General features: G+C 45.0%; 1 protein-coding gene across 2 annotated transcripts in view; it reads left to right on the forward strand.

Annotated features, from left to right (window-relative positions):
* Nucleotides 1–693: 693 nt before the first annotated feature.
* GRAMD2B (GRAM domain containing 2B) overlaps nucleotides 694–26,487 on the forward strand; it is a 609,764-nt gene continuing 583,970 nt past the window's right edge. The window contains exon 1 of one of the 2 annotated variants that reach the window (XM_078675589.1): nucleotides 694–956. In XM_078675589.1, the coding sequence (XP_078531715.1) occupies nucleotides 838–956 (119 nt within the window). In that variant the 5' untranslated portion in view covers nucleotides 694–837. The remainder of the gene's footprint in view (nucleotides 957–26,487) is intronic. The other variant, XM_078675590.1, reaches the window with a different exon arrangement.

Raw genomic sequence — 26,487 nt, forward strand, 5'->3', positions numbered from 1 at the left:
CATAATAAAAACCTTGCGGGAGCACTGTGGTCTTGCGTGAGATACAGTGATGTATGTGTGCTTATACCTAAAGGTTGTAGACCTACACCCTGCACCTTTGTGCTCTTTTCCCTTCCGCGTTCCACTTGTTTAAGTGGATTAAGGTGTACTTGCTGAGCATCGTATTGTGCTGTATTCTAAAAAAAAAAGACTGTATTTTTCCTGTGTCTTTTAATGTCTACGCGACAGTACAGGTGATGTTCACTTGCACCTTGTATATGCATCGATGCCTCCCTATAGTAAGTATTTTAAACACAAAAGAAGCTTAATGTTTAAGTACTGCCCTTTATTGCCGCCAGACTTGTAAAAAAAAAGGCAGGCGGCCTAATAACACATCCAATATTGACATTCGCCACCTCTCCCTATCGCTCGCTCGCGCTCAGGTAACAGTGGATAAAGACCCGCCCAGCCTCAATGTGTGAATGCGCAGCGGCAAAGTGCGCCGCGAACGAGGATTATTTGACTGAAAAAAACCCATTCATCATGCGCAGTTTAATCAATTCCGAACACATACCTCGAGAAACCTCTGCTGTGACAGAAAGTTGAGAATAATAGGCAGCCACGAAAAAATTCCTCGCTTTGTCACAAACTCGTAATAATATGTTACTCATTGACTGATAAAAACATAGTCCGACCTGGAGCCTGGCCAGCAGCATATTTCCGGGAACAGTATATTCCAGTCTTTGAGAGCAAACAGTTGGTCTACAATTCAGGCCTTGGCGGAGCGAGCTTGCTTTGTTTTTTTAGTTTCATTCTTTTCCATGAATAAGCAATAATTCTGGCTTCTGAGAATAAATAATGAGCAGGTTGTCTTCCGATGACTCGGTGTTCCTTGACGAGCAGCAGACCCCCGGACTCAGCCCCAGCGATGACGCCCAGCCCAGCCCCACAGACAGCAACGGGTCTGTCTTCCTGAGGTAGGTCCTCGAATTGTCGTTACATTGATAATTGCTGCCAGACAACGCGACGACAGCAGCCCCTTAAAGGCTATAAGAATCGAGGTGCGACGAAGAGGAAAAATCGAACTACCTTCAAGAGTTTTTATACAACCGTCATTTGACTGCTTTTTATTACTTTTATAGATGAACCCAAGGTCAGTTACATCTAATGCGTCACTGACACGCACAGCTCAGGGGAGACTGTGGGGGGGGGGGGGGGCTACAGCCTGCGGTTGTCAGCTTTATGGTTACAGGCAGTGGCGTAACGCAAAGTGATGCCCCCCTGTATAAAATGAGGACCCCCAGTTTACCATATATTCATTGAACTTGGGCTACATGGGGGCCCCCTGACAGGTTTGGGCTCCTCAACCCACGACGAGGCAGTTCATTTGGACTGAGAACTTCAACTGGTCAGGGTTTTGTGTTCAATGACTGTTCATATCTATTTCAGAAAGGTTAAAGTGGAAACATCAATTCATTCCGATTACACGATCAGCAAGAATTCAATAGAAACAGTGGCATGCACTAGGAAGCCCCACAATGTTTGGATAATGCGTTTGAATTTTTAACAAAAGTTTTTAAGGGTTTAGCATATAGAGTGCACATTGTCACCGTTCCCATTATAATTACCACAGGTATATGGGCTGATCTCTGTGTGTGTGATTTATTTTCCCTCTTTCAGAGCAGTTTCAGGACCATCGTTGCATCTTACTTTTATTCCACCATATTCTCCATTCTGAAACTTTATTGGGGTTTTAAAGCACCAGGTTATGTTTAAGCTGTCTCCTCACTAGTGGCACTCCAAGGCCCCTAACAGGAGCATGTGCATGGAAGCAGGGCAGAGCTGTGGGCCTGTTTTGATGGAGATGGGCTGTCTAAAGCGCATACACTTAACTGGAGGTTTTGGCAGGGTTAATGCATGCTCTACAGAAAGCAAAGCTCAGAAAACAGTAAGCAGCGGGTTCCCTCTTCTTGTTTCCAAACTGGGGTGCCTGCAATTCATACGCTGACTTCGTTTCATTTGGGGGCACTGAACCCTATCTTTTTTTCTTTTACAAACCACTGTGACTTATAGTACTCTAGTCAAATTGGTTCAATGGATGTAATCAGGACTCCAAGTTACAGAATACAGTAAATTGTTAAATGAATGTCATGTAATCCCTGATAAAATGAAGTCATCTAGTAACTGTTTTTAAGGAAATACCTTCACTTGCCTTCAGGGTCGGACTGAGAACCAAAAGCTGCCATGGCAATTCTCAGACCAGCCGTCATACTGCACATAGCGAGCATAGCGAGCAAGCTTGGCCAGTGCAAGGGAACTTTACAGGGGTTCTCTCCTCAAGAAATCTTTGAAAAAAATTGCAAATAATGTGCATTTACAACACATATTTCATTATGCAACCTTGCCCAGTCATTGAATGGATGAAAATTGGAGACATGACTGCAATGTTCAATGAATGAATTCAAAGTTGAATGGCTGAGGAGGGGGTGGATGAATACATTCAAGAACGGAGGACAACGAATAACAACTTTTAGCTACACAGCGCAAACGGTCTCAATGTACTTATCAAGGGTGTGTGTTATGGTTTCCATGTTACTTCTGCTTCAAAACGTCACTCTCCCCAAGCACTACCACCACGAAGCCTTGTGAAACATGCATTTTCCGGAGGTATTTCAAACATAATTAAACACAAAACATTAAGCTTTGATTTAAAATGGGAGAGAGATATACCCGTGTAGTGGCCAAATTACACAACTTGAAACCACGAAACCTCACATTAATCCCAGTTTTCACTTGACCAAATTGTGTCATCCTAGCCTTCCTTTTCACACTGTCTCCTTTTCCTTCATAATCCCAAGAGCCTCTTTAAACACATTAGTTCAAGAGTGTGTTGCACAAATGCAAAAGACTATATTGTGACTCCATCTTTAGTAGCATTCTAGGACACATATAGGGACAAAAGACAAGTGTCTTACCTCTTGGTTTACTAGAAGCATCGTTGTCAGGACAGTGGTGAAGGGACATGAATGTTAAGTCCATGATGAGCATCACTTATAGCAATTGTCGCTCCATACAGTGATATATTTTATTATAATAATCTTAAATGTGTTGCAATATTCAGATTAGGAGGAAATATACTCTTTTAAATTTTGAAGAGCCTCTATCATATATGTACTGGACTGTTTGACCCAAGCAACAGCAGACCACTCATCACCTTCACCCTAGTGCCCTGAAGCTCATTGCTGCTTGTGACAACCCTGCAGGAGACAGGCTTTGCGGCAAGCATAGTTTGACTGGGCATGCTTTAAAACCATTTGTTTTGCATTGCTTGTTTGTAAAGCTCCAAAGCACTGCAAGCAGGACCCACAGCATACCCGGCGCCAAGCAACAAAACCGGCCCCACAGCAGGAAACATTCAGTGCCTAGTATGATTAGTTGGGCCTGCTTGCATTCCTTCAGCCTTCTAACCAATGATTGGAATATACTTGTCATATTTCTTGCTGTTATATTTTATGCATGTTTCTATTGTTTTAGTTATTTTACAAGTGCCCCTAGCTTGTAATAAGTTGTTGCCAATGTAAAAATGAACACACCATTGATGGATAGGATTAGGTATTTGCATAAACGAGGATTGGAGGGTCTAAGGGAGTTTTAAGACCTGTCCAGGCTATCATCCCCTAATGGTCATACTGTAAAATACTAAGAAACCTGGGGGTCTAAGAAAAAAAACAGAAAAAAGAGTCAACTATGTACTCTGAACTCATAAGACTGGATGTCACAAATGTATACAGTAAATAACGAATAAGTCTTACACAGAATTAATAACCCAACGCATTTAACCACCAGCAAAAGTAGGTGAGACCCAAGATCCAGAGATGGATTCCCATCAAAATCTTGTTAGTGATCTAATGTTATCATTTGGTCATCCAAAGGTTGGGCTGGTGTGTCTCTAGATCATTGAGACTGCTTCCAGACCCACCATGTAGGACTGGGGTCAAGCCCACGATTACTTGTAGACCATGCGTGTGATCACTAAATGAGACCAAGTGCAGTGCAAAAACGTGAGTGTGTGTAAAGTGAAGAATAAAATTAGAATAGAGGACGAACAGCAAGACACCTTTAATAGTTGTAAGCCTCTTTCTGATTAAAAACCAGAACAGCGCTAAAGCGCAGTGTAAACAAATAACTGCTTGTGGGCCGACATGTTTCTGCCATAAAGGGGGGGCTACCTCCCAAGGCTTTCTTCAGGGCCTCTGTTCTAATAAAGGTTTTTTTGCAACTGCTAGTGCAAACTACAATGAAAAAAACATATAAACTGTGAATAAAGTAAAACCATAAAGTATATGTATTCCTATTCCTCCATGTCAAATGGTGTATCGTTCACCTACAATGAAATGCAAAATGGTGTAAGTACATTGGGTATAACTCTGTATATAAATCAAAAATTCAAATGTAAGGGACAACAGAGATTCCTTACTCACCCATAATGACAGGGGGTATTACCTCACCTCGCCTGGACCAAGCTCAGGATAAGGGAGGCCACGCTCTATAAAGGTAAGAAAAAAGGATGCTCACATTTAGGGGAAAGGAAAGAAACTGCTCCTTTCCACAACTTGAGAGTCCCTTGTAACTGTCTTAACTCTAGAGCTCATCCTCACAAGAAACTATCTCCTAGGCTCACTCACAAGCTCTCTGACTTAAGCAATCTAAGTGAGGAGAGAGGTGCTCTCTTAACTCTATGTCTGCCTTCAACCGCAAGGGTTAAATGAATAGACCAGCTGATTAATCCATTGCTTACCTCTCCGTCGTTACCTCGGACGGTTCCTGAGGTTGGGGGAGGCAACGGAAGAGGAGCAAGGGATGTCTTATATTGGGCCTCTCTTTCAAGATCAGCTACCTGTAAAACACGTTAGATTGAATCACGTGTAAACCGTTGGCCAATTGGAGCGTTCATTGTTCGCTCTGTCGAGTGTTCTGTCTACTCGTTTTTTGCACATTTATTAGTGTTAAGAAGCCTGAAAGGCTCACCTAATGGAGTAAAGCTATGACAAGCCCCATACTTCTTCGATATATTAACGCCCGGACCGGTGAGAATGTACTTACCGGCATCGCGTAGTCTCACAGATTGTCTAAAGCCTGATCTCGCGAGAGAGCGGAGTACTACAATATGACGTCATATCTATGGGAATTGTAGTTCAATCTTCAAAAAGACAGGAGTTCGATCCCCAAGTGTGTCATTGAAAGGAATGACCTTAAATTGGTAAATGGAAGGTCTACTGTAAGTATGTCCTTGCCATGACTGTTAATAAAGCTATTGCATGTATTGCACAAGCGTGATGTATTATATTATAATATCTTCATTTCTTACGGTAGCTAAGACTGCAACGTGGCTCCGTCTATAGATTCTTTACAGTTTGCTATTAATACTGCAATGCTTAGTTATGTCATTCAACTCACTCATCACTTGTTAAAGATACACTTAACAGATAGGGCACAAAAGTCTCTCTGAGCGGCCTCCTAGATCAAACGATTACTCATTTCTGCTCAAGACAAGATAAATAAAGCAGAAGTACAACAGCCACTCCGTTGTGTCTGAGTGTCTGTTAACAGGAGAGATATTTTTAAATAGACATTTGACAATTTCAGGATGTTTCAGTTGTCTGACAATATCAGAATATGGAACTTGTATCCAAACCAATAGCGTAACAGTGGTATAAAAATTACTGACAATTACTACCATGGAAGAGATGTCAATGAGGGATAGCACTTGCTTATACTAGGTAAGTGTAAATCCTCGGAAGAGAAGTTCAATAATTATCAGTGCACAATAAAGTACCCCTCATAGGAATCAGGTATGTTGTATTCTCTGTCCAGAGTGTCATGAGCTGGTCACAACATGGTCCAAGGTATTTCATCGTTAAGACCCCAGGAGTTTGAAGATAATCTGAAGATCCATTTTTGTTCTCTAACGAACAGATATTTTGAAACGTCCCCAATATACGAAGGTATAAAGGGTTTCTCCAGGACTGTCCATGTGAAGTCAGTTTCACTATGGTTATGCTCAATAAAATGTTTCGTGAGTTTGGAGACACTTTTTTTGCATCTAAACGCACTTTTGTGCTCCAACATCCTCGTCCGCACTTTTCTTGTAGTCATCCCCACGTACTTCTCTCGACAGGGACAGGTAAGTAAATAGATTACTTGTGAGCTATTACAATTCGAAAAATTTCTCAGAACCCAAGGGCGATCTGTTCCTATGTCTATCTGAGTGACCTTAGATGTCTGTGGACAAACCGAGCAGTTCCTGCATGGGTGATGTCCGGTCACTGCCACTGAGTCCCAGAGTGTCCCTATCGCTCTTTTGGGAGTTTCTCTGGGTCGGGTATGTATCAACCGGTCTCTCAGACTGCTGGACCTTTTGAATGCAAAAAGGGGTTGTTCGATCTTATCGTTCCCAAAATTGAGAACTTTCCAGTGATGTCTCACAATGCGTTGAAACTGATTAGATTTTTTAGGGAGGAGCTTGGCGGGCATCCGAGATGGCCGCTTGAGCACAGCGCTCTCCGGACCCTCGCCGCTCCCGACATTTTATCCTGGCTGAATCCTGATTTCTTGCAAGAATTCGTGTAGGGGACGTTTGGCTGATTACCCTGGCACTTTTCTGAAATCGATTTGGATCTCGTATTCCTGAGATATGGTGCTCTGAACTTTTGGGCCCCGCCCTTGAGGTGCGCCCGGGACGGGGTGCGGTACTGTAGCCGTCCTGCAATTGAACAACAACGGCAGGAGATCTGGCCTTGTGGGTCCCCCCTTCCTAAGTTTCGGTTTCGATTCTGTTCCGACTTGGGCCACGGACGTGGATGTCGTGTTGCGACTGAGACTTGGAGGCAGATCGGCTGTTGGGCTTTCGTGTGACCTATTTGCTGGCCTGGCGACCTCTACCCGAGTTGTGCCCCCTTTTTATGTACTTTTGATCCTGTGCTTTGGGTGTCGGGCCCGTCGACCCTGGTGGCTTGTCCCGTGACGCATCTTCAAAATGGCGGGCAGAGGGGACAGAGAGACGCGCAAGACAAAAACACCTCTGCGCGGAGCTCCAGTTCAATCAAATGTCATGGACCGTTATACCCATTCTAAGGGGTCCCCCGGAGCTGCCCTGCCTGGTTCTAGTATAGCGTCCGAACGAATTTTGGAAGAGTCGGCGGAGCCCTCCCTACAGGATATCATGGGCGCCATCTCGGGCGTGAGGGAATCCATCGGCCTGCAGTACGAGGCCTTGGCCCACAAACTTGACACCGTGGCTATTGAGGTGAATCTGATTCGTGCTGATCTTGGCAAGACGAATGAGAGGGTACAATCACTGGATATTAAATCCTCTAGCCTTACGAATGATGTCTCGGAGCTCCAAACAGAGATTGGAAATCTCCGTCGGGGGAACGACTTCATGACCCGTCGCCTGGAGGACTTTGAAAATAGGGCGCGTCGCTGCAATGTTCGCCTGGTTGGTGTACCGGAAAACCCTGAACCCCACTCGGTGGATCTCCTGGTTGAGGATCTGGTCTTGAATCACTTGGCCCCTTCTGGTCTCACAAAATTTTTCACGGTGGAACGTGCACATCGTGTTCCAGGGGGCAAAGTCAAGCCGGGAGCCCCGCCGAGACCCATTGTAGCGAAGCTTTTTCATTATAGAGACCGGGACGCTATCCTGCAGGCCTCGCGGGTGAAGGGCCCGGTGGCCTTTGAGAATGCTACGGTGAACTTTTACCCGGACTTTTCCCAACAGGTTCAGAGACAACGTATGGAGTTTCGTGGTGCCAAGAAACGTCTCCGAGATCGGGGTCTACGTTATGCCATGCTCTTTCCCACTAGACTCCGGGTTGAATACAATGAACGTACCCTTTTCTTTGATCGGCCAGATGCTGTTAATGACTGGCTGGACTCATTGCCTGATCGTCCTCCTGAGACAGACTCCGCCGCTCACCCTGGTGGTGCCGAAGGTGGGGTGGAGATCTAACTGTTCGGCTCTTACGTCTTCTTTTGAATACATTCTCAGGTGTGTTGGCCGGCGTCCCTCTACAATGTGATCGCACTGTCTTTCGTTTGTTATTTTTGTTCTTGCTGAGGTCGGGGGGTGGATGGAACGGAGACCTTTCCTCCTCCGGGGTCTTTGTGTAGAATAGGGGTTCTTGGGCGACAGGCACACTGCAGGTTGGGGTGGCTCTTTAGCTTTTTGCAGGGGTGCAGGGTGGGGGGTGTTTCTCTTCAGTTTGGGGGTGGGGGGTTGGGAAGTTTTTTCTTTTCTGTGTGTTGTTTTCAAGGCGAGTTGCTCCTGTGTTTGCTGCTGTTTCTGATGTCTAGCTCATGGACGAGGGATCTGGGCTCGGGCGGATGGGATGGGGGGTAGAGGGTTGAAATTTCTTTCCTGGAACGTTAATGGCCTAGGAGATCGTATTAAGCGCAGTGTGGTCTTAAAATGTATACGACGTTTGTCACCGGACATTGTTTTCATGCAAGAAACCCATTTGATTGGTAATGTTTGTTATGCAATGAATAGATGGGGCTACCGCCTTGTGGCGCACTCGGGGTTTACCTCCGGATCTAGGGGTGTGGGTATTCTTGTTCGAACCTCCCTCCCCCTGGCTATCGATGAGGTGATTCATGATGACCGTGGGAGATATACTGTCCTGGTGGGTAGATATGAAGGCCGCACCCTATCTCTCTTCAATGTTTATGTTCCCCCGGGTTTGCAAGCCTCTACTTTTACTGACTTGGGCCGTGTTTTGTTAGATCTCCCTGATAGCACTCTCTTCCTTGCCGGTGATTTTAATTCGGTGCTTTCTGGCCTCCACGATCGCCATCCCCCTAGAGATACCCCGCAGGCTCAGCAGTGGTTGGGAGGGTTTTTAGATACCTTTGGCCTTGTGGACTGCTGGCGACTGTTGCATCCTACTCAGCTCCAATACACCTTCCATTCTGGGGCCCATGGCAGTCTGTCCCGGCTGGATTATTTCCTGATGCCCGCAGCCCAATCATCGGCGGTTCGCGAGATCTTACATTTGCCGAGGGGTATTTCTGATCACTCGCCGCTCTGGCTTCGTTTTGAGGTTGGGGTAGAGGCGGCGGGCCGAGTGGCTCCCATTAACCCTTGGTATCTTTCCTCCCCTGGGACTCGTACCCTCTTGCTCAAGTCTATGGATGCATATTTCCTGGAAAATGAGGGGTCGGTCTCTTCGGCTGTGTCCCTGTGGGAAGCTTTTAAAACTGTGATCCGTGGTCAGGCCCTTTCCTTGATTGTTGAAGCTAAGAGGGCAGGGAGGAAGGAGGTGGTGGACCTTGAGGGGGAGATCTCTGCTTTGGAGGACGAGTTGGAATCTGGTGTCACGCCTGAGAAACTCCATGCCCTGGGTCTAAAACAGTTTGCATATAAATCTCTGGTCACTGACGCTGCAAAGGTGATGTTTCGTGAACAGCAGGGCAGACTGTACGATGTGGGTGACAAGGCGGGCAAACTCCTGGCGTGGTTGGACAAGAAAGAAAGAGTTAATCGTGTAGTGCCCGTGATTCAGTCTGCGAGTGGTGAGAATGTGATTGATCCGACCGCCATTGTTGATCGTTTCGCGGAATATTTCCGTGTGGTATATGCTCCCGTGTCTGTGAGGGATGTTGCTGACTCCCGCCTTCTTCTGCGTGATATCTCTTTGCCCTGTGTCACCGACTTGGACCGTATTGCTTTGGACTCCCCTTTTACGAATGATGAGATAGCCAATGCACTTCGATCGCTCCGTTCGGGCAAAGCACTGGGCCCGAACGGTTTGCCTATTGAGTTGTACAAATTACGCCCCGATAAGGTGGCGCCGCATCTCCGCGCCATGTTTCTAGAATCTCGTGAGCGGAACATACTTCCTTATGATCAGCGTCTGGCGACAATCGTCGTCATTCCCAAAGAGGGTAAACCGCGTGACCTCTGTTCCTCGTATAGGCCCATATCCCTATTAAATGTTGAACCTAAGGTGTTGGCTAAACTTTTGGCGACCCGTCTCCTTTCGGTTCTTGGGGAGTTGGTCCATCCGGATCAATCTGGCTTTATCCCGCATCGCAACACTGCTCTGAATTTACGTCGCCTTCACGGCGCGCTTGCGAGGGCGGGGCTTTTGACTGAACCGGCCATCTTGGCGTCCCTGGATGCCTCGATGGCCTTTGATACTGTGGAGTGGCCCTATTTATGGGCAACACTTGAGAAATTTGGATTCGGGTGCGAGTTTATTAACTGGGTTAGGCTGTTGTACGCGGAACCTCTGGCGCAAGTTGTTGTGAACGGTAGAGTGTCGGCCCCCTTCTCCTTGGGCAGGGGTACCCGTCAGGGTTGCCCCTTGTCCCCTCTTTTGTTCGCGCTCGCTCTTGAACCGTTGGCGGCCTGGCTCCGTTGGGAACCGTCCCTTAAAGGTATTCGTTGGGCCCCGGACTTCGAAGACCGCGTCTCGCTTTATGCGGACGACATCCTCTTGTATCTTACTTCTCCTCGCAAGTCTTTATCTGTTTTATTTGACGTTCTCGCGTCCTTTGGCGCGAACTCAGGTCTCGTCATCAACTGGTCTAAATCCTGTGTATACGTTTTATCTGGTATCTTGCCTCCGTTGCCGAGTAGACTTCCTCTTCAGGTGGTCCGGGATGGTTTCAAATACTTGGGGGTTTTCGTTACCTTGGATCCGTCCCTTCGTTTTGATCGTAATCTCCTTCCCCCGTTGCTTAGGCTCCGTTTGGACGTTGCCCGCTGGCGCAAACTTCCCCTGTCTCCACTGGGTCGGGCGGCCCTGTTTAAGATGATGTCACTACCGCGGTTTCTCTACGCTCTCCAGAATTATTATGATCCTGTCCCCAAGACTTATTTTCGGGAGATTGAGAGCCTTCAGAGGCAACTTATTTGGGATGGGCGACCGCGCATTGCTCTCGCGAAACTTTCCATCCCGTGGTATGATGGGGGCATGGCGCTCCCCGATATTAAGAGATACTACTGGGCTTCCCATCTGTCCGCTATTAATCACGCTATGTTCTCTCCGGGTCGTAATCCGGCGTTTGAGATGGATAAACTTCAGCTTCCGGGAGGGGACTTTAATAGAGTGCTCTATTCTCGCTCCGCTGGACGCCATCTTGTGGGACCTACTTTGACTGCCTTGACGGTGTGGCGTGCTGCGAATGTGAGCCTGGGCTGGGAGGATCGCTTGACGTTGGCGACGCCGCTTTATGCTTCGGAACGTCTGGGCGGTCTTTGGTCTTCCAAGGGTTTTGACCGTTGGGACTTGATTGGGATCTCTAAAGTGGGGGATGTATATTCTAAGGGTTCTGTGCGCCCGTTTCAGGCCCTCCAGGCTGACTACGGCCTGAGTAGTCGGGAATTCTTTCGTTATTTACAGGTCAGGCATGCTTTGGTTTCGGTGTTTGCTCCTGGTGAGATTCCGCCTGACTCTTCCCCACTTGAGGACCGTATCCTTGACGAACATCTTCCTGATAGCACTATCTCCCTGATCTATAAAAAGTTGATTAACAATCGGACTGACTTATTGGCCCGACTTCGGGAACAGTGGCTGGGAGATGGGTTGGAACTTGATGACGAGGATTGGCAATCGGCCCTCTCCTCTCCGAAGGAGGTGGCTATATCGGCTCGACTCCGTCTGGTCCAATTGAAGATCCTTCATCGGGTGTACGTGACGGGCCCGCGACTGATGGTGATGGGCTTTTCCTCCGATGGACTGTGTAAGCGTGGGTGTGGTTTGCGTGCTACTTTCCTGCATATTCTTTGGGAGTGCCCGATGGTGGCTGCTTATTGGGTAGCCGTGCTTGATCTGATGACTGTGGTGACAGGGATTTCCTTGCGACCGGAACCCCGTCGCTGTCTTTTGAATGTTTGGGAGCCCACGGACTATTCGGTGGCGCAGACTAGATGGGCCACCCTGGGCTATATGGTTGCGAAGCGAGATGTGGCGCAACTCTGGGGGGCCTCCAGGCCCCCTGCCCTCTCGCAATGGGAGGATAATATGGATTGGTCCATGTTCCGTGAGAAAACTGTCTATGTGGCCAGGGGTAGACCCAGGGCATGGGTGAAGGTGTGGGGTCAATGGAACGAACACCGTGGCGACATTTGTACTCCTCCCCTTGTGGACACTATCGAGGTTACCCTATCTCCTTAGGCTAGCGTTCCCGGAATCTTCATATAGGGACTGAGCTGGTGTCTCCGGCTCTTCCCCCCTTCTTCTTCCTGATCTCTGCCCCCCTCCCCCCCCCCCCACTCCATACTTCTTTGTGCTTAGGTTATTACTACTGCACCTCCGCTGCTGTCCCCCCCTCGCGTCCCTTGGGCTGACCTTCAGTGACACACTCTCGCCTTTCTATATGTTTGTTCTTTCATATATATAAAACCTGTTTTGGTCCTGTATATAATGTGGAGTATTGCATTGTTGATTGACGGTTACCTCTGCGGGCATATGTGATATGTATCTACTCCTTTTTAGCGGCTGGCCCGTGTGGTTGTAGGCCCATCCTTGTACATTTCTGCTTGCTCAAATAAAGGTTTTTAAAAAAAAAAAAAAAAAGAAACTGATTAGATTTAGTATTGAACGTGGTCACTAGTGTTAGCCGGTCAAGTGGAGGCTTAACTGTTGATGCCTCTAACAGCGCCTTACGATGGTTATTAGCCGCCCTCTTCAATGAACGTTTAATCCGTTTTTTTGGGATAATGTCTCACCTGCAGCTGACGGGAGAGCCCTTCGGCGTGTTTATGAAAGGTCTCTAATGTTGAGCAGTTACGCCGCACTCGCAAGAATTGCCCATATGGCAAATTATCCCTTAGGGCTTTAGGGTGCTGGCTCTCGTACAATAGCAGTGAATTTCTGGCCATAGATTTTCTATATAGCGCAGTTTCTAGACCAGTCTGAGTTACGCAAATAGAAAGGTCAAGAAAAGAAATCCTTTCTTTACTACTTTCAACTGTGAATCTCAGAAACTGGTTGCGAGTGTTGAGCCACTGGTGGAACGATACAATAGACTGCTCATCGCCTCGCCAGACTACGAGAATGTCGTCTATGTAGCGCTTCCACCAGTGGATGTGTGAGAGGAAGGGATTGTTGATAGTAAGGACCTGTTCCTGTTCAAAGACGTGGACATACAGGTTCGCCAAACTGGGAGCGAAAATACTTCCCATACTGGTCCCTGAGACCTGCAGGTATATGGTGTTCTCGTATTTGAAGAAATTCTCTTTCATGGCAATCCTGGCTAGAGCCATGATGAAAGAGACAGGCGTCATTGACTTCCAAATTAGCCCCCTCCAGGATGGACATGATTGTCTCTAAAGTCTCATCCTGGGGGATGGAGGTATAAAGGGACTCTACATCTAGCGAGACCAGATGGTCTGTCTCGGCATTGAAGTCAATCTCTGGGATTACCCTTAGAATGTCTTTAGTGTCCTTCAAATAAGTAGGCATGGTCTGCACCAGAGGCCTAAGAAAAAAGTCTACAAATGCAGAAAGGGGCTCCAGAAGGGACCCCTGACCAGATATTATTGGTCTATCTGGTGGTGGTCTTTGGGTCTTGTGGACTTTGGGCAGAGTATAAAAGTAAGGCATAGTAGGACTCTGAGTTTGTAGGAACTGTGCCTCACGTGCCGTAATCCACCCCTCATTCAGGGCTTCTTTAATCAAGATCTTAATTTCGTGTGTGAGTCTGTCAGTAGGGTCCGTACTCAGGGGAACATACGAGTTAGTATCTCCCAGTTGACGAAGGCATTCTGCTCTGTACACTGATGTGTCCTGCACTACTATCGATCCCCCCTTATCCGCTGGCTTGATTGTGATAAGGGGATCTTCAGCCAAGGTTTGTAGGGCTTGTTCTTCAAGTCTGGAGAGGTTCTTAAAGGCGCTAGTTTGTGTTTGCCAGAGTTTCTCCACATCATCTTTCACGGCCCTCTCAAAAGTCGCTACTTGGAGCGGTACAGAGTGTGCTGGAGGTAAAAAGGATGATTTGATCCTTAACCCTGTGTTGTCATCATGTGTTTCTCCATCTTTGTTCCCTTTGTCTTTGAAAAAGTAGTGCAAACGTAATTTCCGAAAGAAATGAGCTAGTTCTACCTGAAGTTTAAAGGGATCACCCATGTCAGTAATCACATAACCTAAGCCTTTGTTCAGAACCACCTCTTCAAGAGTGGAAAGGGTTTTGTTACTAAGGTTAATCACTAAACTAGGTTCACCACATCCGGTCACGGGCGAGGGGTCCCCCTCATTTGGCTCCGTGTTCCTGTGTGTGGTCCCGTTTGATCCTCCGATTGTACCTGGGTTTGTGTATTGTTTCTTCTTCTGCCTCTTGATCGGCGTTAACCAAACCCTAAAACAGGGGGGCTATTAAAGTTCTGTTAACCTGGAAAAGAGCCCATAGGGGGCTGCAATGGGTATTGGAAAGCACCTGGAGGCCCCCAAGGAATAGGTGCCACCAGCGTTGTTGATGTTGTTGCCCTCTGTAGTGTTGAGAACGTATGGGGCGACCTTGTCCTCTGCCAGTGTAAGATGAAAGGCCAGCAGTGTCAGGATCACTCTCAGAGTCAGTACTGGAACCAGAGTAGTTGGAACCATACACCCTACCATTTCTCTTGAACTCAGGCGCTTTATAAGAGTCACTAGTGTAGGGGTAAACTACATCCATTTTAAACTTGTCCAGATCTTTCTTGAACTTGTCTATTTTTATTTTCAAGATGGAATAATTAAACTCTTTATTGTTTTTATTAGACTCTTCTGATTGTTTTTTAAAAAGTGTGGGTGTAATGGTTGCTTTAATCTGTCCTTCAAGGACCTGGATCTCTATTAGGATAGCATCTGCTACCCTCTTGGCGGTGCTTATTATCAGGATCAACCAGTCCCTGGTGCACCGCCAAGCTATTAGGGACCAGTCCTTGAGGAATGCCTTATCAGTCAGGAAGAGTCTAGGGGCATTCCTAACGATCAGTCCAGGAGGAGCACAACTTGCCCGTAGGTACTCCGCCATGGCGATACCATGTACTGCTGTCCGAGAGTATGATTTTTTGAGTGTTAATACTTTAGCCCAGTCATCTGTAGAGCCTGAAGAAGGGCTGGGAAGTGATTCTAAGATGCTCGGCATGTTGTCCAATATTGATTGAAAGACTGAATCGTCATATGTCAAACCTTGACGTTCAGCCATGTTAGTGGAATGAAAGCTGTTGTCAGACAGCCGGAGTGGGGAACTCCAGAAGGAGCCGAATGAGAGAAAGAAAGAAACTAATTCGAAATAATGTAATTAGAAAAAACTATCTATAAAGTGTAGTTATTAGAAAAGATCCGCAGCCGGCAGCTGCTCAGAAAATACTTGCATAAACGAGGATTGGAGGGTCTAAGGGAGTTTTAAGACCTGCCCAGGCTATCATCCCCTAATGGTCATACTGTAAAATACAAATAAACCTGGGGGTCTAAGAAAAAAACAGAAAAAAGAGTCAACTATGTACTCTGAACTCATAAGACTGGATGTCACAAATGTATACGGTAAATAACCAATAAGTTTTACACGGAATTAATAACCCAACGCATTTAACCACCAGCAAAAGTAGGTGAGACCCAAGATCCAGAGATGGATTCCCATCAAAATCTTGTTAGTGATCTAATGTTATCATTTGGTCATCCAAAGGTTGGGCTTAGGTATTGCAAGGGATGGAATACCTGTTCTAGTAGACTGGTTATTACCCTGTCGGTATACACACCTAGGTAACAGAAAAATCAGCCATACGTTTATCAAAGTCAGGCCTTATACCCATTGCTCCCTTGTTTGATGCATGTAATGTATCGTTATGGAAGAGTTTACATTGGAAGAATTTTCTTTCCATTCTACAGCCAGATTCATTTTTGTTTTTGATAGTTTTTATTGGCATGTTTTATTATATCTCCAATACAGTTTAATTGTTGTATTGCAATAAAGTACGCATCTAAGGGATGTGTCCAAGAGAAATAGGCTGGGGTAACACAACAGTATATAACTACAATCAATAAAGGCTGAGCGCCTGTATGCTGACATCAGTGAGGACCCAGGAGCACTAACAGTGAAAGTAGCAATTGTTAATTCCAAGAACGCATAGGTGAATTCTATTGGAAGGCAGAGATGCCAAAGAGTGTAATTATAACAATAATGTACTCAATGAATAGAAAGTAAATGAATAATGAACATTAAGACATCAAATAATGTGCACACTCGTTTGTGGTGATGGAATGAAGCATCACAAAGGTTGTGAATCCGGTGGGTACCATTAGTACTATACAGGTTAGTGCCCATCGGTAGGAGAGGACCCCGTGTTATCGTAGGTCATTCTAGAGCTTACTTCATAAACAATCTGTGGACTGCAGGGGGTGAGCATTGTTACAGGGATGGAAGTTGCCCAATAGTGCTTCTAAAATAAGATAGCTTTCAAACTTACATTACGGTTCTGGCTTGCAAACTTTTTCGCAGAATTATGTTCAGCTTAGATGTGTGAAAATATCATTGGTGTAACTCCAAGATCATGAGTCACAGACTCAGAATATGTAGACTTTTACACCCACTAATGCACCGTTGGGCCAAATGAATTATTAATAATCAAGTTTGCACATTGTCTGCAATGAGACCTTGATTTTGTTGCTGCTCGTATCACTTAAAGGCCCCAGAATAGTACTTTTAATTCTATCTTCATATGGATTCCAATGGATCATTACAATCTCCCCGTAAGAAAGTAGGGTATTAATTGAGGTGCATATGAGTCAATCACAAAGAATAAGGCCATTGACTTGTCAGGGTAAAAGACAATTGCAGTAATTTAAACCTGGGTTCAGCCCAGACTTAACTTAGAAAAATGTGTAACATAGTTGGCGGTAACAAAGCATTTAAAAAGTCAAAATCAACACTATTAAAATCACACAACAAATGTATAAAAATAGAGGAATCTTTAATGAACAAAATGACCCCACGAAGAAACAAATGCAATAAGTAGGATCCAGAAATATACATTTTTAAAGAATTAAGGCAAAAAGAAGCAGAAAAAAAGCAGAGCACCAATCAGTAATCACAGTTAACCGGGACCTCAGCACTATTTTAGGCTAGACGTGATGGAGTTTGGGTCAGATCAGCAAGTGGGTTTGTCTCAGTCAAAGAATTTGCCTTCTGACTTTGTCTCTGTGGTAGAAGTCAAAATCCTCCATTGGGGTAAAGTTGCAGCTGTATCTGCCTACGTTCTCTTGAAGCCGGATAGCCACTGGATGATGTCCCACTGAAGCAGTTGGTTTTGGTTGTAAATTCTGCAAGTGGGAAAAATGAAAATGTTGCGGCCGCTGAAGACCTCGCGTTGAGTGGATACTTTTCACGCCTTTGTGCTGAACATGATTTCTGGCTTCGGACTTGGCCCTTTTTATCAAGCTCAAACCCTCAAGCAGGCAAGCCTGACTTTGTATTCGATGAAGTTCCTCAGAAATTGGATACTTTTGCTGTGAAGTCCTGCTGACACTTCAAAGCTTGTAGAAGTTCAAAAATGTTCTAAGTCATATCTTTTCAGAGTTTTTTTTAGCATTTCCTGTCGGTCACTCCTAATACTCCCAGGACCTCATGGCCGACACTTGAGAGGCAGGACTTTGTCCAGTAGAGAACACCATCAGGGTTCAGTTCAGGTCCAGTTCATCCTGGTCAGCTGAGCCCTTTAGGAAAAAGGCCTCAGTCAGCTTGTGGTGTCCCTGCAGCCACACAGAAGGTCAGACAACTTTCCATTTGAGTCCACTTCGTAGTCCTGGGTACAAGTGAAAGCAGGTCCAGCTCTTCAAGTCTCAAGCAGCAGGTACAGTCCCCGTCTGTTCTTCCACAGTTTCAGAGAGTGTTCTGATGAGCTGGGAGGGAGGTGCTACTTTTGTAGGATTTACTAGACAGTGAGTGGGGGTGACTTATGGACACTTCCAAACCAATGAGAAATTCTTTTAAGGGCAAACATTCTCACATTTGTAGCACACCCTTTTTTTTATCTTACTGCAAACTACCCCACAGTGCACTATTCTTAGGAAAATCCAAGATGGCACAGCCTTTCAGCCCCTGGAGGTGGCATGTGTGACAACAAGGGTGTGTTGTGTGAGCAGTTCCCTCCTCCTCAGCTACACAAAACTGGTTCTAAGACCATCTCCCTCTCCCAGTGGGCTAGTGCTAAACTGACTACAGGGAGCCTTCTCCCCTTAAACTTGACTATAAATAGGCCAGCTTCACCATGGTTACTTTCAAGTTTTTAAAGTTCCTGAACCCTCTCCTGCTGCTCTTTCTGAGCTGTTATTTGTCACAAACCTCTCACTCAGTCTTCCTGCTAAAATGCAGTAGCCATTTGTTCTGCTCTGGTAGCAGTTTGCACGCCTCATTATGGGGAAGCTCAGAAAGGTCAGTTGCTGGCATACCAATGTTAATTAGTCTACTAGAGGTTCAAGCAGGCAAAGTCTAATTATTTAAAAGTCACCTTTCTTAAATATTTATTAAAGATCAGACTTCACAACTGAATTGGATTTTTTAATAATTATTAAAAATGATTGTTCGGATTATTCCAACCAGAGATAGCAGAAATATGATTTTTTTCTGAACTTAGTTTTTTTTCATAGGACAGCTGTAGCCCTTCACAGTGAAAACAGCGTTTGGAGGATAGTCACTGTAGGTACATGCCAACACTAACTTCTTGCATGTGCCTCTTTTAAATACTGGGCACCCTACCTTTGCTGTTATAAGGCCTATATAAGGCCTATATAGGGGTGGCTTAATTAATATTTAATAGTAGGTTTCTGTCCTGCCTAAATGGCTCATTTTGCCAAGTTTGCCCACAAGTTCAAAAGATTCAGGAGTCAGGCCCCACAGGTAGGCCTGAAGACATTTTTCTTTGTCAGCCTTGTGGATGGCACAACATGTGCTGCAGTCCACAGGTGACATTTTACTTTTCCACACCATTGGTGTATTTTCCTATACCATATATTGTAGCTTACCGGAAGGTTTAGTAGTCCAATTAGGAGTTAGCCACTTTTTCCAAGGGTGTGAGCACATCAACTCAGCACCAGACAGCAGTACACCGGGGTGCAGAGTTCAAATACCAACAGCACCAGTCATCAAAAAAACAGGTATTACCTTGCAAAAAGAGGAACTTTCTCACATTTCCCAAAGAACCCTAGAAGGGCTTTCTATTAAATATTTTAAATAAATGTTGTAATATTCACAATAGTGCACTAAGGTATCTGCAGTCAGGGTCCACACTGACATTATTCTAGAGTTTCAAGATTCCATCTACTAAGAAATCGAAGATCTAAGACTAGTTCACTGTTAATACCATGATTGTTTAGAAAAAAAATGGAAGTGTGAGTCTGTCTTCCATATAGCCTCTCGGGTATATTAAATTAGAAGGAGGTAGGTAAAATCACTAGTGAGGGTTCATGAAAGTTGAAAATGGGATGAGTAGATGAGTAGACTGGCTAGAGGAGGCTGTATAACGTTAGAGAGCAAAGAGAGGTTAAACAGAAGGAGAGTTCAGATGTGATCAGTATTGAGTTAAGCTCTGGAGTGTAGATAGGCTAGAAAAGGTGAGGCGTTGTTGGACCATATGGTTCTGGTTATCTAGAAGACAAATTTGTGAGGAGAGGTATGGTAAGGACATGACCGACAACATTACTTTCAAGATAGACCTCAGCCTCTACCACAGACATTTGAGAGCATTGAAGAAAAAGACCTTCAAATCACGCTCCATTAACAGCAAAAAACTCTTCAACATCGTCAAAGAATTCTCCAACCCCTCAGCTGCAACAATCAACATTACTGCCTCACAGGAACTCTGAGACAACCTTGCAAACCTGTACTAACCGGCAAGTCGAGCCAGCTCTTCTCACAGGGCACCATCTCCATCATGAACTCGGTCCACTCAGGGGCCCCAACCAACCCATATGCTCATCACATCTTGGCCCTAGGCAAAGCCAGAATCATTTACACATTCACCACCTTGTTCAGTACCCCAATTACCATGGCCACCTTCCCAGAGGACATGAAACACACAAAAATCAATGTTCTACTAAACAAACCATCAAAAGACCCCCAGTGAATTCAACAACTACGACCAATTTCCCTGCTCCTGTTCCCAGCCAAAGTATTAGAAAAAGGCATCAAACACTAGCTCTCCTCACATCTGGAACAGAACCTGCTAACCAACTCCTCCCTATCGGGATTCCACAGCAACCGTAGCACTGATACAACGCGGCTGCCGAGGACATCCGAACCCTACTCGACCGAGGAGAGACTGCGGCTTTGATCCTCCTAGACCTCTTGGCAGCCTTTAATATGGTCTCTCACCACACACTCATCACGAGGCTGCACAAAATAGGCATCCAAGGAGCTTCTCTCAGTTGAATCTCCTCTTACCTGACTGTAAGAAAGCAAAAAGTCTGCTTTCCCCCTTCACCTTCATGCTCAAGAAAATCGTCTGTGGAGTACCCCAAGTATCCTCGCTCAACTCCACCCTCTTCAACACTTATATGGCACATCTGGCCAGCATCACCAATACCCATGGACACATATTCTATCCTGATGACACTCAACTCATCCTCTCCCTCTCCGAAGACACCACCAAGACCAACTTCCACAACTGCATGACAGGCATCGCCAAACGGATGAAGGACAACTGGCAGAAGCTCAACAGGGACAAGACAGAGGTACTCATTTTCAGAAACAAAAGATCCCCAAGGGGCGTATCCTGGTGGCCCACAGAACCCAGACCTACTCCTACCCCACTGACCATTCTAGGAACCTAGGCATTTTAGAAAACAAGCTAACCATGATGACCCAGGTGAACGCCCGCTCCTCCTCCTGCTTCTTCATCCTCTGCATGCTTAATAAGATATTCAAATGGCTATCCCAAAGCTTAAGATGCACCATCATCCAGGCCCTCATCCCAGCTGATTGGACTATGGCAACACTTTCTAAACAAGGATTGTAGCTCACCTCCTTGATGACTACAGACCACACAGAACTCTGCAGCCAGACTTGTATGCATCTTGCTAGACAAACTTACTTCACCCTCTACCTCAGAGAGCTCCACTAGCTCACTGTACAGATAATATCCCAGTACAAGCTCCTGAACTATGCATAAAAGGCCCTCCACAACTGCAGACTCACCTATTTGAACCACCGCCTCAACTTCCATCCGCCCACCAGACACCTCCGCTCCACATCCCGTTCTCTAACCCTCACCCCTTGTATCCGACAGGGCACTCGTTAGCTGCATTCTCTGGTTACACCCTATTCCCCCTGAGAAATGTAAGATCAGCAGAAGCCTATTTGGATTGCATTCATGCTGTAAGAAGAGGACTACGTCTCGGGGCTGCTCTTTTAGTCTTTTGGAATTCAAAATGTGGAATTCTCTTCCCCTCTCTCAGGCAAGAAAAAAAAACGGAACTATCATTTTGTAAAACCTTAACCCCTTCCGCGCGGGGCACGTTCAGCGGACGTCGCGTGCACTACCACGGTAGTGCTGCGCACGTCCGCTGAACGTTCTGGCCCCGCCCGCGCAATAGAACGTTCCGCACCAGCGCGGAATGTTCGGCGCAGCGGAAGGGTTAAAAGCCTGGTCGTTTAGATCGATCTGATTGGGACTGTTTGTGTTAGTTGCTTGAACCTGTTTTTTGGGATCTATTTCTCAGCTCTGGGACACTTTGTTGGAAGTTACTAGGGGCTCTATAAATCACTTTATTATTATTATTATAATTATAATACCTAGCAGAGAACAAGATGTAACAACGCAGAACTTCCCATCTCTTCCAGAGTTCCAAAAGTCCCTGAAGACTTGGCCGTTCAGATAATCAACTGGACCCTGCCAGCACCTGGATACCCTCACGGGCGACAAGAAGCACTCTAACAAATCTAATAATTGTTTGATTATTGAAATATAGTAGAGAGTAAGATGGGCATGCATGCAACAAAGTAGGCAACACTATTAAGGTATACAGAGGATGGCCTCGAAGGAATAGATTTCAGTAGAAAGGAAGCAGAGAGAGTAATCACTAGGTATAAAAAAGGTACATGTTTATGCAGGGTTTTGGGAGAATGGTGGGAGTAGGTATTTAACACAGGATGCAATCTGAGGATGAATAAAAACTCTAAAGAATGCTTCAGGGTTTTTACCTAAGGCAGGTATATATGCTGTTGCTTTTTTAGTTGTTTTATATGGCTGATTGATGCTGTTGGCACATTGTGACCATTTTTGGTTATACAGATATAGAAGATTCTTTTGACTTGGCTTATCGTGATATGAGGTAATGGGGATTGTGTGGTATGTTCAGAGAGTGAGTCATCAATTTGTTTGGTAAGATTTGGAGGATTGGGATATCTCTGGGAATTGCATGGAATAAATCTATTATATATTAATTTGAGATGGACATATGAGTGGCATGCTTCTAGGGGCTTGTGGTTCTCCCTTACATTACTAATGGTTTGTTTAATAAGGTATTCTGCTGATGTGTTTCTTACTTGATTTTAGAGGGGTCTCTAGAGGCAGTTCAATGATCCACGTTCTACCTGCTATCAAATATGCCATTTCAAGTTGCTATCAGTGAATTAGGCATATTCTAAATTACATATTAACTAAATGTTTCACTCAACGCATCAGAAAGGAGCTTAAAATATATGTACTAAACAAATCTTTCTTTAAAAAATGTTACGTGATAGCACTAATTTAAAGCGGTTTCATACTGTATTAGTACAGTTAAATTGCCACGGTTTAAATATTTCCCAAACATATTTAGCACTAATGTAGTAAATGAATCCCCAGCCAAAAAAATGGGAGTTACTTGCATTACAACGATTTAGTATGTTGAATATGCTCTACTATAACAAAAACATATAGAAAGTCAGCCATGACAAGATCTAATAATAACATAATTACTTCGAACTATATCCATAAGGATTCCTCCTACGTTTGCAATGTATTTCTGACTACTCTAAAATTCACGTTTTGATTTCACTACACCAGTGGGACTTAACCTTTTGACTCCAGGGACTCCCAGTGAGTCATTACAAGAAGCCAAGCACCCCAGCCTAAGCCTTTTCGATTATATGAACTGCCAAACAATCCCCAAAAAACAAGCATTCATCAACAAATACACAAATTATGACATATTGTATTCAATTCACACACATTAAAAAAATTGCATTCTAATATGAATTATGGAGCTTTTCTAAATTCAACTGAGGCCACTCATCATCTGTAATATATTCTGTTCGATACTCTTGCACAGTTCCACAAATCAATCCGAGAATTTTAACGTAATTGTTTTGGCTCCAATTTCAGATTCCTTCATATTTATTGAACGGTTTAAAATATTACATTTTATATTTTGCTTTTTTATTTTTATACTCTCTATTAATATGTTAATAGTATTTAATGTCTGAAGGATTCGCGGGCCCCCAGAGTAGGCTACGGAGACCCTCAGTGCTCCCTGGACCACAGGTTAAGAAGCACTGCATAACACCATCTGGAGCTCTGCTACAGTCTCACATTCCAAGGGTTATTCCAGTATTGTTTTGTAAAATCTATGTTACAGACAAGGGTTAATATTTACTCATTTGTGCATGTACATAGTGGCAATTTACAAATGCATAAATTCAACAATGAAGTACATCTTATACTTCTAGATAATTTTTCTATATGGGGGAAATAGATTTCCCATGTGGAAACACCTTTCTCTTAACCACCACACATTTTGGTTCTGCTCCCTCTAGTTTTCCACCGAAAATGATATATGCACCTGGAAAGTCTTTCTCAATGGCCCATACCCCAGGGATCAATCAGTACTTTGGAAAAACACCACTGGTAGGTTTTGTTTTTTCCGCTATTCAGTCTAGTGACGTCAAAGGCAAATAGCCGCACTTGCAATTTTATTCCGATGAACTTTGGAAGACGTACAGGTCAATTTGGAACTTTCCATTCACCCTCTGTTTCCCTGTGCGCACGTTTGCCTTCTGGTGTCAGCGACTCCCGTGCTTATTGTAGTGTTATTTACTCGGACGGCTGTTCGCAGCGCTGTCCTTCGTCCACATCCGAGTCGGGGCTTGCTTCCTCTTGTTTCCACTCAGTTCATCAGAGCAAGGCCTGCATTTCTGGAAATAGGTCTATTGCCTGCGTGGTAATGACAGATGCGTCGCCTTCTGGTGTTGTAACTGCAGCCAGAAACTTTGTTCACCCAACCTCCCTCCACCGAGCAATTGGCTCTTAGCATATATCCAACCACACGCCAGAAGCTTTTTTTCGACTTTGGTCGATAACGCTAATTGTAAATCTGCAACAGCACAAGCTATATGTTGGAAACGTGATGGCAGTGCAATGTATACATTTGTACTGCTCTGTAACTATCAACTTTGAGAGATCTTAAAGGCTTATCTTCAAATACACATCTGTCAGTTTCTTTCCCTTTTCATCTAGCCAATTCTTTTCTCCAGTTTAAAAAACAGCCTGATATTTTCCCGACAGACAGTGCAATCTAGTGATCACGGCATCTTAAGATACAACCCCTATTCCTTGTCAAATGATAAATATTCAGAAGAGATTCGTGTTAGTACTAACAACGAAGGCACGATGAAGAGAATATATTTTCACCATAACTAGAATTCACAGCTTATTTGTGTTATTTTTCCACATCAAAGGACCGTATAGTGAACTTGTGACCACGTGCAGGACATAGCTGTGGCACTGCCTAAAACTCATTCACTTCAGATAGAGCGGCTAGTAAACAGGAAGGGTGATAGGATCTGTTTCCAAGTGGTGCTGTAAGCACTCATCCATTAGCTTAGAGAGTTTCCCAGTTAAGTGTGTATGCACTTTAGAGAAGTCAATGTCTTAAAAATAAGTGAACAGCTTTGATTTGCACAATTGCAAGCATACATGATGCAGCGTGCCAGACAGGCAAGGGCCACAGGACAGACATGGGATACTTGGTAGCACCTGTGGTCATATCCGACTCGTGTCCTCAGGTGGCGAAGACAACCAGTCCAAGACATCTCAGGAAGGTAGTGTGGGTGGTAGAGACTCAGAACTCAAACATTCACACAGTAGGGGCAATAAAGTCATATCCAGACTGATGCTTGTCTTTTTAGCAAAGGAGAAGCATTTTAATCACAACAGGTCGTATTACCGTGTACACAGAATGAGTAGATCTACAGGGATGCACTAGTGGTCTGCATCTTTCTCTACAGAATGAAAACATAGACGTGATCATGATTAAAGCTCTGATGCAGAGTCACTATGTTGCAGCAGAGCTACTCCCTACAATACTGAGACTTGTAGGTCAGCGTTAGCAAACAACTATTTAGTTCTTGTGTGGGGAAAGTAATGTTCACTAAAGTGCCCCACCAAACTCTTTTACCCAAAGTTTCTTAGTCAGTGTACCCGTGACATGTGGAATTACCTGTTGTGGAGCTACTGAGAATTATCAAGCATGGGAGTGCAGGTGGACAGGGCATAGGGAAACTGTTGCGCTCACCAAGGAGTGTTCAGGCAACTCCATGTCCTCTCTGCAGTCAGCCAGCTGGCAAGGCAGAAGCTCAACAAAAACTTGTCCTGCAGTCTCACGATATACAGTGGCAAGTCACACAGATCCTCTCTTCAGTCAGACTTAACTCTGTAGTCGGCCAGGGAGACCAGAAGACCATAGGTGCTTCATGGGTTTTTTCATCACTGTTGTATGTTTCCTTTTCTCACTCTGTGTCACTTTTCACACTGAGCCTGTCAGCTGAGTTCACCTCCCTTGGAAGGTATACCCCTGGAGGACAAAGTTCTCCCGTTTCAGTAGGCAGGCAGCTCCGAGGATCACAGCAGACACACAACTTCTGTCAGCAAGACTTAAAAAATAGAGCTTAATTTAATGAGGAAAACAAGACCAAAACAACAAAAATTCAATAAGTACAACTTGAGGTATGAAGTTTTAAAAAATACACTTCAAAACAGAGTTTAAAAGCAATAACTACTTATGTGGGTTATCTGGTCACACTGGACCGGGACAAAGTCAAGATTTCAGGCTGATCCAGATGAAGCATGGGCCAGATGCAAAGAGTCAGTGAGGCTTGCTGAACAAACCTACCTTAATCGTTGTTGCGTCAACAAAGATGAGGGGGTGCAGCCAAGCGATGCGTTCATGTTCTACAGGAGCCGCACTTTATACCCACTTCCAGGGTGAACTGGATTGACGCCACTTGGCAGGTCAAGACTCACAGATGGCAGAGTCCAGGTGCTGTAGCAGGGAGGTTGAAGTCTTTGGTGTTCCTGAGAACTCAGACCAAGAGGCAATAAACAAGCCCTTTGAGCAACTTTGGTTCTGGGTAGAAAAGATGCAGGTCCTGCCCTTCTCACTCCAAGGCAAGTGACCAGCAGGTCAGCACAACAAAACAGGAGTCCGCCAGAGTGGCAGTCCTTGTAACAGCACAGCAGTAATTTTCACTGGTAGAGTATTCACA

Source organism: Lissotriton helveticus, chromosome 2_1, assembly GCF_964261635.1.
Source record: "Lissotriton helveticus chromosome 2_1, aLisHel1.1, whole genome shotgun sequence".
NCBI classification, from domain to species: domain Eukaryota; kingdom Metazoa; phylum Chordata; class Amphibia; order Caudata; family Salamandridae; genus Lissotriton; species Lissotriton helveticus.